This window comes from Taudactylus pleione, unplaced genomic scaffold, assembly GCF_031769625.1.
Source record: "Taudactylus pleione unplaced genomic scaffold, aTauple2 ptg000009l, whole genome shotgun sequence".
Lineage (NCBI taxonomy): Eukaryota > Metazoa > Chordata > Amphibia > Anura > Myobatrachidae > Taudactylus > Taudactylus pleione.
In genome coordinates, this window is record NW_028284412.1 from 6,625,075 (window position 1) to 6,638,262 (window position 13,188).

Below are 13,188 nucleotides of genomic sequence, written 5' to 3' on the forward strand. Positions count from 1 at the left end.
TATGATTTCAAAACAGAGTGAAACTTGACCTGTGTACAGTATGTGATTAACAAAAAACAACAACAATGAAATAAACACAAAATAATAGTTAAAAACTGTATTGGATGAAAGTAAAATAATTTAAAAATAACTGTGTAGATATAAATTAAATGTATGACATTCTTAATAAATAAGCTCTACTATTTACATCTTTATATATTGCTTGGAGGTTTTCAATTATATATTTTTTTTCTCAAACAAAACAAATCTCTAAATACGACAATATGGAGCAGCACAAATACACACATGAGGTGTGGAAGGGAGAGGATGAGGAAGAGGAAAATTTGACAATAACATTACAGTAGGTAACATGTTCTTAAGATAAGTCAATATTTTCAGTTTTTCTTGATCAAAAAATTTTACAGATTTCATAATATTACAAATAAAAGTTCCATTACAATACATAAATAAGGAAGAGCAATTTCCATAATATTAGTACATTACATTTCTTTTGAGGAGATCACAGTTTTTATATGGAGACTTGGCATGTATTATACAGAGAAGCAATCAACAGTGCGTCTGGCTATACACACACGCATACATACAAACACTCATTCATACACAGAAACACACTATATTACTCTTAACACAGGCGGGTCATTTCATATCTGCATAATGCAGTGAATATTAGTTCCAATTAAATGCTGGTGTAAACTGGGACTGAGCACTCAGACCTGATTTGAAGAAAAACTTTATATTAATGCACGTCTTGCCTCTTTGCTATATACTTTACTTCTCTACTTTCCATTTATTATCCACAGCATGTACACAGTATATATATATATATATATATATATATATACACTGTATATGGACCGACTGCAAATATAAAGAGGCAGCTTGCTGTTCACAACCTCACTTTGACAATTTATTGAATGATGCTTTATTGATATGTACATGGATTTCATCAGCCAGAGGGACTGGTAAATTTCTTCAAAATGTTACATTTTTTAAGAGAATTCAAGTTCTAAAGAATTGTAGATGTTCCAAGAGTAATGGGTAAAAATAAATGAAATTTAGATTTTTTTTTTCTTAGTATGAGATGCTCTGCAGTATATGTTATTTCATTACCTTGCAAAATTTTACAGATCATTTGAATGTTTTCAAATGTTGCTGGATTAGCAATTATACTTACACATTTTTCTATTCGTAATGTGTCTTAAAAAAGGCCAACAGTTGAAATATTCTGCTTGCATAACTGATTTTGTTCTGTATACAGGTGAAAAATAGCTGTACTTCTATTTATACTCCACTGAAGTTACAATGACATTTACTAGATAACCCACCCTTTACCCTTCCATATTTGTTTAAGAATCATTGATAAAGCAGATAACTTAAAAATATTGTATATGAGAACAGACTATAAAGCATTCTTCAGGAGTTAGGGATAAAGTTATTGGAATCTGAATGATCAAATAATAAAGCTACAGCGACTTGTGAGATGCCGGTGGGTCTGGATGACGTTTTAAAGTGGCAATCATTTAAAAGACAAAATCAGGTTGGCTTTGCCCATTGGGCAGACTCGTGGGGATCTTGCAGATGCCAGGAAGTCACAATCTATTACATTTCCCCACACAAGTCATTTACGAACCACAACATCGGTGGACATGCAATGCTATTTATTTGGCAATTAAAGTACTTGTCCTTCAAGCACAACTGAAGTTGCAGATCTACAGTTTGTAATTATCTTTGAAATAGACTGCAAAAGCAATTTTGCAGGGAGGCAGATTCTCCAGAAAAATGCACAGGGCATCAAAGTCGTATCTGTTACTACTTTTGGACCTTTACTCAATCAACCCTTTCAGCTTTTTTTCCAAAAATTCTGTTTAGTGTAATTTTGTCTTAAATTTATAAGGACATACAGACTCAACTTATACACTTGATCCCAGGCATGCTTTTAATCGAACCAATTTCTCCCATCGGCCCGTACAAACCTTTCCACCCTAAATAATGTCACCCTCTTGAAGCATAGAATATGTGTGCTTCTCCATACACCTACAGTAACCACATTTCAGCAAATGTTTGCATCTGACACCCCAGATGGGCATTTTCTCTGTGACTTTATGTGATGGCAGTTCATAATCAACCCTTACTGCATTGAAAGATGGCCTCCCAAGCTTCAGCATCTGAACAAGAGGTGACTTGTGCAGGGTCGGACTGGTCCACAAAGGGGCTTCATTAACTGAGGGTCCCTTCTCCTCCCTTACTGGTCAAGTTCCAGACCATGCACTCTTTACATACATTGTTACTCTTTTAGAGAGTCAGTTACTTGGTGGACCAGGACCATGTGCTTGTGGCTGGCCACAATCATTGGCCCCTACCTCTGCATACCCCCAGTGGGCCCTTTGTGCCCCAGTCTGACACAGACTGGAGAACCATTGAGAAGGCAACAATCACTTTGAAAGACCTACAGAGTTCTATGGCTGAAAATTATGTAAAGGTGCATTAACCAACTATATCAAGTGCTCTGCAGAAAACTGGACTGTATAAATGAGTTTAAAGGGAAACTGTTACAATCTCATAGTCTGTATGAAGATTTGTAGATAGCACAAGAGTGATCTATCGAAGATTTGAGGTAAATGTTTGTGGCCAGATAATAGTCCTTTATTATAACTGAAATTATAAAATTGTATGTGTTGCACAAATGTAACACTGCTCATTCACCACCAAGCCCTATTTCTAGTGGTGTAATGTTATGAATACAATACTATCCCTTTAAACCTGGACAATCATGAATTACACAGGTTCTGTGGCTGATTAAAACCAGGTGAAATGCGGGCTTCAAGTCAGCCAGCCACAGAACCTTTGTAATTCATGAGTGGTCTGGGTTTAAAGGGATTGTATGGTAAGCCTATGTAAGATGGCTGAAGCATTCTGATTTGCACCGCAATGAAAATCTTGACAGATCTAAGCAGGGGTGTAGGAACGAAAATGTTCATGGGGTGGGGCAAAAGGCCAAAGACTACTATAGGGCCTGAAGCCCCTTTTTCTCACATTTGGTATCTTGTTTTACAACAGTTGTAACAGTGATTGTAGATTTACAAAGACTCCCAATCCCATGTTAATTTTCGTCAGTGTTTCTGGGGTTGGTCAACCCCAGTTCCAATGTTTATTTTATGATTAAAATCTATTTATACGTTATTAAATAAATATTATTAATATTAATTACCAATTAGTACAATAGCTGTTAGAAAGAAAGATAAATTCAATTAGAAAGAAGGATAAATTCAATTGTTAATCTTACATTTGTTTCTTTTTCATAGTCATTAACCTAGTTTTTATTCAGATTTTGTTAACAGCCTAATCTCATTTGAGTGGGAATATTTTGAAATTTATAGTCACTACCTCACTGGTTATGGCATGTGCTATAGTTTCTCGTATGTTCTACGATCTGGTGACAATGAGAGTGCTGCTAATGTTTTAAACCGTCCGTAGGCCACAATCATTTGCTCTCTCTGTTCAATTGTCGTACAAAAACATTCAATGGGAAGTGAAGCTTCCCGGTCTTGTGTGTCTGCTTATGCTTACTGCAAATTGTGATAGCAAAATTAGGGGGGCTTCTAAAAGGAAGAAAAAAGTGTTTGCCAAAAGATAACTTCATTTTTGGTAAACAGAAATGACAACAGTTAGTGAGTACAAATACATCTATTATTTCTTCATCCCCATTTTCATTTCATTCATCACCATTCGCTTTTGTTTAGAAGTTCATGGGGCAGCAAAACACAATTTTTGCCCACCCAACAGAAATCATGGGGGGCAACTGCTCCCTCTGCTGCCCCCCCCAGTTCCTACGCCCCTGGAACTAAGAACAAATGGGCCAAGATGGAGCAAGACACAAGGAAATATGGCAAAGTAACTTGTTTTGGCCTACTAGGAAACTGAAGATTAGAATAAAATCCACCATTCTTCAGGACAATGATCCCATGTACAGGGACAAATCTCCATTGTAGCACTTCAAGAATAAAGAAGTAAATGCCCCTAAGTAGCCCAGTCAAAGTGCAAAAATTCCACTCTGTCAATAACCAGTGGTAGAATTTGAGAATTGGGTTCCACCAGCACTGCCCATGGATTTAAAATATACTGGAATAAAGCTGTCAATAGGAATGGGTGAAAATCAGTATTTGTGTGCAAAGCTTCCAAACCCTTACCCGAAAAGACCTTTGTATTGTAACAAAAAGCACCTCTGCCAAATATTAATGTGTGTGGGTCTGAAAGAGTATAAAAACAGCATAATTCACTTTTTAGTTTCTTTCAATTATCTGCTGACAAATACATTTATTTACAAAAATATGCACCTGCCATAAAATATACATTTTAAAAATATGTGTAAGCATTGCTTGTAGTCCAGAAACTTTTGAAAAAAAAAGGGTCTGTGGTCAATCGACATTTCTAACAGCGTAAAATTATAGCCTGCAAAGTAATAAAACAATAATTAGGGGAATGCTGAGCAATTGAACAATTCTGCATATAATAGATTTCTAGATTGATGCACTTTTGCATGTCATAGATTTCTAGATTGTTTCACATCTGCATATTATAGATTTCTAGGTTGATGCATTTCTGTGTATTATAGATTTATAGATGATGCACTTCTGCATATTAAAGGTTTTTAGGTTGATTCACTTCTGTGTATTATAGATTTATAGATGATGCACTTCTGCATATTATAGATTTATCTATTGATGCACTTCTGCATATTATAGATTTATAGATTGATGCACTTCTATGTATTATAGATTTATAGATTGCTGCAGTTATGCATATTATAGATTTACCGATTGATGTGCTTCTGCATACTTTAGATTTATGGATTGATGCATTTCTGCATATTATAGATTTATAGATTGATGCACTTATGAATTCTATAGATTTATAGATTGATGCACTTCTGCATATTATAGATTTATAGATTGATGCACTTCTATGTATTATAGATTTATAGATTGATGCAGTTATGCATATTATAAATTTACCGATTGATGCACTTCTGCATATTTTAGATTTATGGATTGATGCATTTCTGCATATTATAGATTGATGCCCTTCTGTGTATTACAAATTTATTGATTGATGCATATCTGCATATTATAAATTTGTACAATTATGTACTTCTGTGTATTATAGATTTATCGATTGATGCACTTCTGTGTATTAAAGATTTATAGATTGATGCACTTCTGTGTATTAAAGATTTATAGATTGATGCACTTTTGCATATTATAAATTTGTAGAATGATGCACTTGTTTATTATAGATTTATCGATTGATGCACTTCTGCATATTATAGATTTATAGATTGATGCACTTCTGTGTATTATAGATTTATAGATTGATGCACTTCTGTGTATTATAGATTTATAGATTGATGCACTTCTGTTTATTAATTATTTATAGATTGATGCACTTCTGCATATTACAGATTTATAGATTGATGCACTTCTATATTATAGATTTATAGATTGATGCACTTCTGCATATTATATATTTATAGATTGATGCACTTCTGTGTATTATAGATTTATAGATTGATGCACTTCTGTGTATTAAAGATTTATAGATTGATGCACTTCTGCATATTATAAATTTGTAGAATGATGCACTTGTTTATTATAGATTTATCGATTGATGCACTTCTGCATATTATAGATTTATAGATTGATGCACTTCTGTGTATTATAGATTTATAGATTGATGCACTTCTGTGTATTATAGATTTATAGATTGATGCACTTCTGTTTATTAATTATTTATAGATTGATGCACTTCTGCATATTACAGATTTATAGATTGATGCACTTCTATATTATAGATTTATAGATTGATGCACTTCTGCATATTATATATTTATAGATTGATGCACTTCTGTGTATTATAGATTTATAGATTGATGCACTTCTGTGTATTATAGATTTACAGATTGATGCACTTCTGCATATTATAGTTTTATGCACTTATGCATATTATAGACTTTGATGCACTTCTGCATATTATAGATTTATCATTTGATGCACTTTTGCATATAATAGATTTATAGATTGATGCAGTTCTGTGTATTACAGATTGATGTACTTCCACATATTATAGATTGATGCACTTCTGTGTGTATTATAGATTTACAGATCAATGCACTTCTGCATATTATGGATTGATACTTTCAATCCAACTTGGTGAACAATTTTCCAGGTATTTAAAGGTCTGTGTGCTCACCTCACCCTTTCAATTTTTCATTCTTGTTTTAGAGTAGCTCTTCTTTGTTGTTGGATTTGTAAGAAGTTGACTACCCCCAACATTTTATAAGGAGTGATTCACGTACAGTACATATGTATGTTTTTTTGTTGCTGTCCTGTTAATATTTCAGTTATGCTTTCTGAAGCATTTTAAGCTGACTGATACAAGACAAATGCACGGAGCCTATTTAATGAGTAAACATGTATTGGCAAATCAGTTGAGAGCAGTAGTTGGTTTGTGCCTATGGCAAAACGGCATTGCAGTAAAATAAAGTACATTTTAAGCAATTTTGCATTCTTGTGTAAGCTACTAGCAGCTTTTCGAAATCAATGCATATGGCTGTAGTAAGATTCTGAGTGCAGTAACCAGAGCTCAGTGAAATACTGGTAGCAAACAACTATTTGTGTCCTTTTTTGTCTAATATAAGCACAATCACACAAAAATTTTGCAGTAAAAATAAATCTTGCACACTGGGAAAGATGCTAATACATAAGATTAATAAACATGCTTCAAGCCAACTCCACCTGGGGTGGATGTAGCTTTTTGCTTTGCAATTAGTTACATTACGTCCCTTTAAAACCATATATTTTGCATCGCATTTTGGACCGTGCAGTATTTTTAAAAAAAAAAATTCAAAAAATTCTATATATCACTCATAACAGTCACAACAAATGTTTTTTTTTTACTTTTTTTTTTTTGACACAGGAAAAAGAACTAAAACAAAACTGACAGTTTCAAGCCAGTGAAATTGAAACCAGAAGGGAGGTAGCTGAAACCTGCTTTACAAACACCCTCAGGGAATGCCCTAATCTTTCAGGGATCTCACAACCAGGACAATCCCATCTCTTTTGCAACAAGATCACTGTTCCTTGGACATCTCCATAATCATTTGTGTGCCAGTATCATGCTTTAAAAAAACCAAAATGAACAATCTACTTTCAGCAGCAGCACGAAGAATAAGATCTATCCTGCTCCAATCATGATTTTGCATATGAACCTAAAATGAGACTGCTAAGCAGTGTATACTGTACAGTAAGCGTTGCTATGCAAGACTGGCCCTCCAGGAATAATTCTCGGTATGCTGTTCATGCTATCACAAAATAAAGGAGACCAAAGTATATGCTACTTGTGGGCATGTTATTCTCATTTTAGCCTGATCAATTACTGGTCTACTTGAGAATTCTGAGTCCTTCACGTACACATTTAACATTCACATAATAAGTGTATTTAATTTATATGAAAACAGCTAGAACACAGCAGCTGCAAACACATATGACAAACATTAACTACAAAATTCTTCTACCATGGTAAAAAAAAAAGGTAATAAAACTTTGATAATGGAAATTGAAAAAGGGCAGTGTGTTCCCATGAATAAGCAGGAATACCCATCCATGAATGGAAATATCATTCATGGAAATATTTTCTTTATGGATTGATCCTTAAAATATAATACTGATAAAACCTGTTAAATACTACAGATTATTTAAAACACAAGTACATTAATGACCAGTTGTTAGTAGAAGTCTCCTTTGAATACAGTCTATTCTGATCGGAGTACTTTTTTTTTTTTTTCGGAAAATTAATAATATCATATCCGATCTCCAAGCTCTATGCTAGACTTTACCAGGAGGTATCAACACATCTCAAGATAAAGATGTAGTTTGGTCCCTGTGATTTGTATCTAAGGACGAAGCCTGAGGGTGTAATGGCAGACTGAAGACAAGATTTAAGGCAGACTGGTTGTTTGGATTGATTTCAACTTGACCTGACACAGTAAGGAAAATGGCTGTATGAGGCATAGCAGCAGGATTAGCAGCAACAGTTACGCTCAAACAACTAGTGTTGGGTTTTGGTGGCATTGGGACAAATCATAAATGTCCATTGTAAGGCAGTCAGATGTCATCTTAACAGACCTTCCAAAGGGAAAAGTGTGCAGCTCATGTTTTTGATGGATAAAGAAAAACTAAAGCTTGCGTTGACTGCAAAGCTAGACGTCATCTTCTAGATTAACCAGTCACTCCCGTTTCAACTTGAATTCTTTAACAATTTAGTCCTAACCATCTGTGAGGAATAGGGAGGACTGAATTAACCAGTCTAGCTAGCTGGAAAAAAAGAATGTGTTTATGGCTTGTACATTGTCTTCTTCTGGCCATACAACAGCTCAACACATCTGATTTTTTGTGTTTGTTCCTTATGGCATTAAAATCATGATTCGGATTTTCCCAGTTCTCCATTTATAAAACAAACAAAAAAAAGTTCAGACTGGTTCATTTATAATGGTTTCTGGTAGAGAAACACTATCCAGTTCAGCAGCTAATGTAAAAGTAACAGAGGGAATGAGGTGTGTTCTCCAGTCTGCCTTTGATTGTGGTTTTGCAAGTCATACGCTATGTTATCCAAGGCTGGGGCTTTGAGTATTCGGATTGTTCTCCTTTGCATTGGGGTCCAAGCATGCACACTTCTCTTGTAGATCACACCCTGCAGGAAATGGAATCACCTGCAGAGAACACAAGAGCAAGAGAATCATATGGTATAATTTCATTTGATAATTGCTTAAAAAAGGAATAGGTCCTTTTGCTTTTAAAATATAAATGAAAATATCTAAGGACTATTGCAAAACATATTGCAACAGGATATATAAACTGTATATAAACTAATGCACCCAAATATATTGCATATTTCTCATGCTACAATACATGCAATAGGGTTGGGTATGGGATGCCGGTGCTCGGGATCGCGTCGGTCAGAATCCCAACAACGGCATCTCGATAGAGACCTATCGATGGGTATCCTACCCCTAATTCTAACCCTCCCTCCTTGCAGTCTAAACCTAACCCACCCACCTGCAGCTTAAACCTAACCTTCTCCCCCACAGCCTAAATCTAGCCCTCCTCCCGCAGCCTAACCCTCCCCCTCAGAGCGGTGACTTTTTGGTGCCCTGTGCCAGAAAGAGCATTGGTGCCCCCCTCATTTTTCAAAGAGACATAATGCACCCAAAAAAGGGGAATGGCCTCATGGGGAAGGGCCAGGGAAGAGATAGGGGAGGCCAGGAGGTGCTGTGGATGAAATAAGAGGAAGCTACAAGTGAGAATGATAATAAACAGAAATTTGACATGGCCCAAACAGCGCCCCCTTCCGTGCGGTGCCCTGTGCGATGGCACCGGCTGCACTACCCTAGCTACGGCCCTGCTCCCCCTAACCTCAATACTTACAGTCAGAATGCAGGCGCCAGGATTCTCACTGGTGTTGGGATTCCGGCACCGGCATTCGGAGCATCAGCATCCTGACAGCTGGGATATAAACTACATCCCCATGCATTATACAGGGTTGAAATATTTTTACTTAACATTCTGCTACACTTTTTTGTAGAGGGGGCTATTGAGATTACACAGCTCCATCATATACAGTCCCACACCTTCACATAATCTTATTCGGGAGCATCAGTCTCTGCACCAGGGGTTTGTGCAATGTAATTTCCTGACCTAAGTCATACTCTGTGGTTGGTTTTATTCAGAAGTCGATTAAACATACAGTATGGGGTAAATATACTAAGTGACAGCTTCCCGGATTGTTGGTGGTTCTGTCTGCGGATTGAAAAAAAAGCCAATAATATTAAATGCAGAACCAGGCATGTTTTGCACATAATATTATTGCCATTTTAAATATCGTAGGAAGAACTAAGCTGCCGTTTAGTAAATGTTCCCCACAGCATGTGCAGAAAGCTCATGTGAATGCAGAAAAAACACCCAAGCTGATGCTGAGCTTGGTTTATGTGTGGAAAAAAATGCATAAAAAGACACATAAAAAAACAATATAGTGTGTTATGCATGCTGAGTTTGAGTCATTTTAGATAATGAGCACAAGAAAAGTTTTTAATAATTTGTATTGGTAGCATAGGCTAACACAGTAGGCTTGATTTAAGTAATTAACCTTCTATAATACAAAATCATAATAATATACAGTAGGTACTATCAATGATGAAAACACTATCAGCTTTCAGAGGCCAATCCATATCAAACCAATCAGATGTAGCTAGCTTGAGATACCCACCATCATCGTCAGAATGTATTTACACCAGCCCTCAGGCACCCGCAAGTGGTCTGGCTACTAACCGGCCTTTACAGTACTCCCCCACTTCATAACTACCTACTCTCCCGGAACCCCTGAGAGTCTTCTGCATTTTCAGGAGTCTCCCGGGCCACAGAAGAGTGGGAAGTCCTCCCACATCCCGCCTACTTCCTAGTGAAGTGGGCTGTACAGGGAGACTAAAGCAGCAAATTGCAGGTCAATGGGGAGGGGCCAATATAACATGATTCTATGAGAGTCATGTCATTTTGGTCTCACCCCCTCTTCAAAGAACTACATTTTGTGGAATTATACCACAAAGGGTTGAGGCCTAATGACATGAAAAGTCCCGCTCCACCCCATCAGTGGCCAGTTGCCTTTACCCTCCTGGCTTTTCCCAGAGAGGAGAATCTTCTAAAAGTTGGAAAGTATGCCCCACCCTCCACAGTCCTGCCTCTAGATGTAGAAGGATCCATAAGTGCCAGAGAAGCATATTGATGTACAGAAGGTGTATGAGTTATTTGTGGGCATGCACAATGCAAACTTGAGTGTTAAACTAAAAAAAAAAAGAGTGTATGCACAATTCAGCATCAACCTCTTCGCATGGACTTCCAGTATGACTAACCCTGCCACTGAGTTTTTACATCTGAAACTACTGGGCCAATATAACCACTTAACTGGCTAATATTTTTTCCAAAAACCGCTCAGAAATGGTCAGGTTTTTTTATGACTGAATTAGCTCAAGAACATCTTTTTAAAACTTATCCAACACGATTATTTAAAAAAATATATTTTTAAACACCGTATACCATAAAAATAGCAATTTTTATGGTACTGTATGTACACTGTAACGATGGCTGTTGACAGCTGTACCATCGTTGGCTGATGGGTTCAACCATCAATAGAAACCATTGATTGTTTGAGACCACAGCCACCAATGTTTCCTATGTATACGCATACATATATCTATATATACACATACATACCTGTGTATATATACATATATATATATATATATATAGTTCACAATGAAAAAGCCGCACTACACTTAGTGTAGTCAATATAATTGGTGCAAGATCCTCATATTAGATAAAGTAATCATCCATCCAAGAGATCCAATCAGGGGCTCAGGTATAGATATAGGTATAGCACTCCATTGAGTCAATCATAAGTATTTAATATCCATAGTGCAAAACATCTTTAAAGCAGCACATGTACCAGCAACATGATATATCTTATAAATCACTTATCCAAGTATTCAGTCATAGCTGGGGCTCAGCGTTCCTACCCAGCACCTATTCCCAATGGCCGTTTCGGTATCAACCGTCTTCAGGGGAGAGTAGTGGTAAAGTGCAAGTGCAGCCCTAAATACATAATCTAATCAATCTAATGATACCCACCTGTGACGCGACCTGTAGGCCAGCCGCAGACAGCGCAGAGTGCAGGGAACTGCATCCGCCGGAAGTGACATCGGCAGTGCATCCATAGCACCCGCGCTGCCAAGCAACCGGGTGGTCACCACAACAATCATGGCGATAGTAGCTGCCCACACGTCTGCTGTCACATACTCAATGCTCAATGTGCACAACATGACACCCACAGACACCAAAGACAATATAACAATGGTCGCATAGGCACTAATCACTCCTCTAAGTCAAGGCATCCACTTACTGTAAATAAAACGGAGTGAAGCCCATAAATATAATGACATAAAACACAGCTAACAATCTGCGGAATCCCGTTCTAGCTACAGAACCATTCAATGGGTATATATATATATATATATAAAACCCTCCCCTCTCCCTCTCCCTATATATATATAACCTAACCCCCCCTCTTCCTCCGCTAACCCTCCCTTAGTGGTGCCTAACCCTAACAACCCTCCAAGTGCCTAACCCTAACCTCCCCATTAGTGCCTAAACCTAACCCCCCCTCCTCACACCCTAAACCTAACCCTCCTGGGGCAGTGCCTAACCCTAACCTCCCTAGTGGTGTCTAACTCTAATCACCTCTTTCCCTACCCTAACCCTCTTGGGGGGTGCCTAACCCTAACCCCCCCTAGTGGTGTCTAACTCTAATCATCTCTTTCTCTACCCTAACCCTCTTGGGGGGTACCTAACCCTAAGTCCCCCTGGGGGTCCCTAAACCTAACCCTCCCCCCCGTGGCTAGACTCTAAGACACCCGGCTTACCTTCCTTCAGTAAGCCGGGTGTCAGTATTTTGTAGTGGGACTAATGATAGACGTCGGGATTTTGACACCTATCTTTAGTCCCCTGTCAGGCTGTCAGTGTCGGGATAGCACCCGCCGGTATCCTGACTGCATCCCTTCTCTCACTGGCTACTTCTCTTCCACAGAGACGGAGCCCTCTGGACTCACCCCTGCCAGACCACCCCGCACCCCACCACCAGACCCCTTCACACCTTGCCATGGTCAAAATGCTCCCCCGCAACGCAAGACAGACCAGCTGCAGACAACGCTGGGCCCCTACAGACCGCCACCAGACCCCCGCCAACGCCGCAGGACCTAAAGTATTCTAAATACTGAAAAACTCCCATATCCAAAATGCTCCTGGTACTCAGCTTTGCTTCTGTAGTTGTCACAGGGCAGGCAGCCGCACTGGGGAAGGAGGGGATGGGAGTGCTGCTGGGTCCCCGGGCCGGGGACAGAGCAGCAGCCGCAGCTACAAGAAGCCAAGGCCGCTGCTTCTTTAGGAGTCACAGCCACACCGGGGAGAAGGGGGTGGAGGTGCTGCCGGATACCCACGTCAGAGACACAGCAGGCAGCCACACTGGGAGGGGATTCATACAGGCTGCCTGATCACTGCTGGCCATAGTGATCAGGACACAGAAGCTGCC

The 13,188-nt window shown here is 38.3% G+C and overlaps 1 protein-coding gene across 2 annotated transcripts in view; it reads right to left on the reverse strand.

The window, feature by feature from the left end:
• Positions 1 to 8,659: 8,659 nt before the first annotated feature.
• Positions 8,660 to 13,188, reverse strand: part of PAPPA (pappalysin 1) — a 475,476-nt gene continuing 470,947 nt past the window's right edge. For both annotated transcript variants that reach the window (XM_088466086.1, XM_088466022.1), the window contains exon 22: positions 8,660 to 8,764. In XM_088466086.1, the coding sequence (XP_088322212.1) occupies positions 8,660 to 8,764 (105 nt within the window). The remainder of the gene's footprint in view (positions 8,765 to 13,188) is intronic.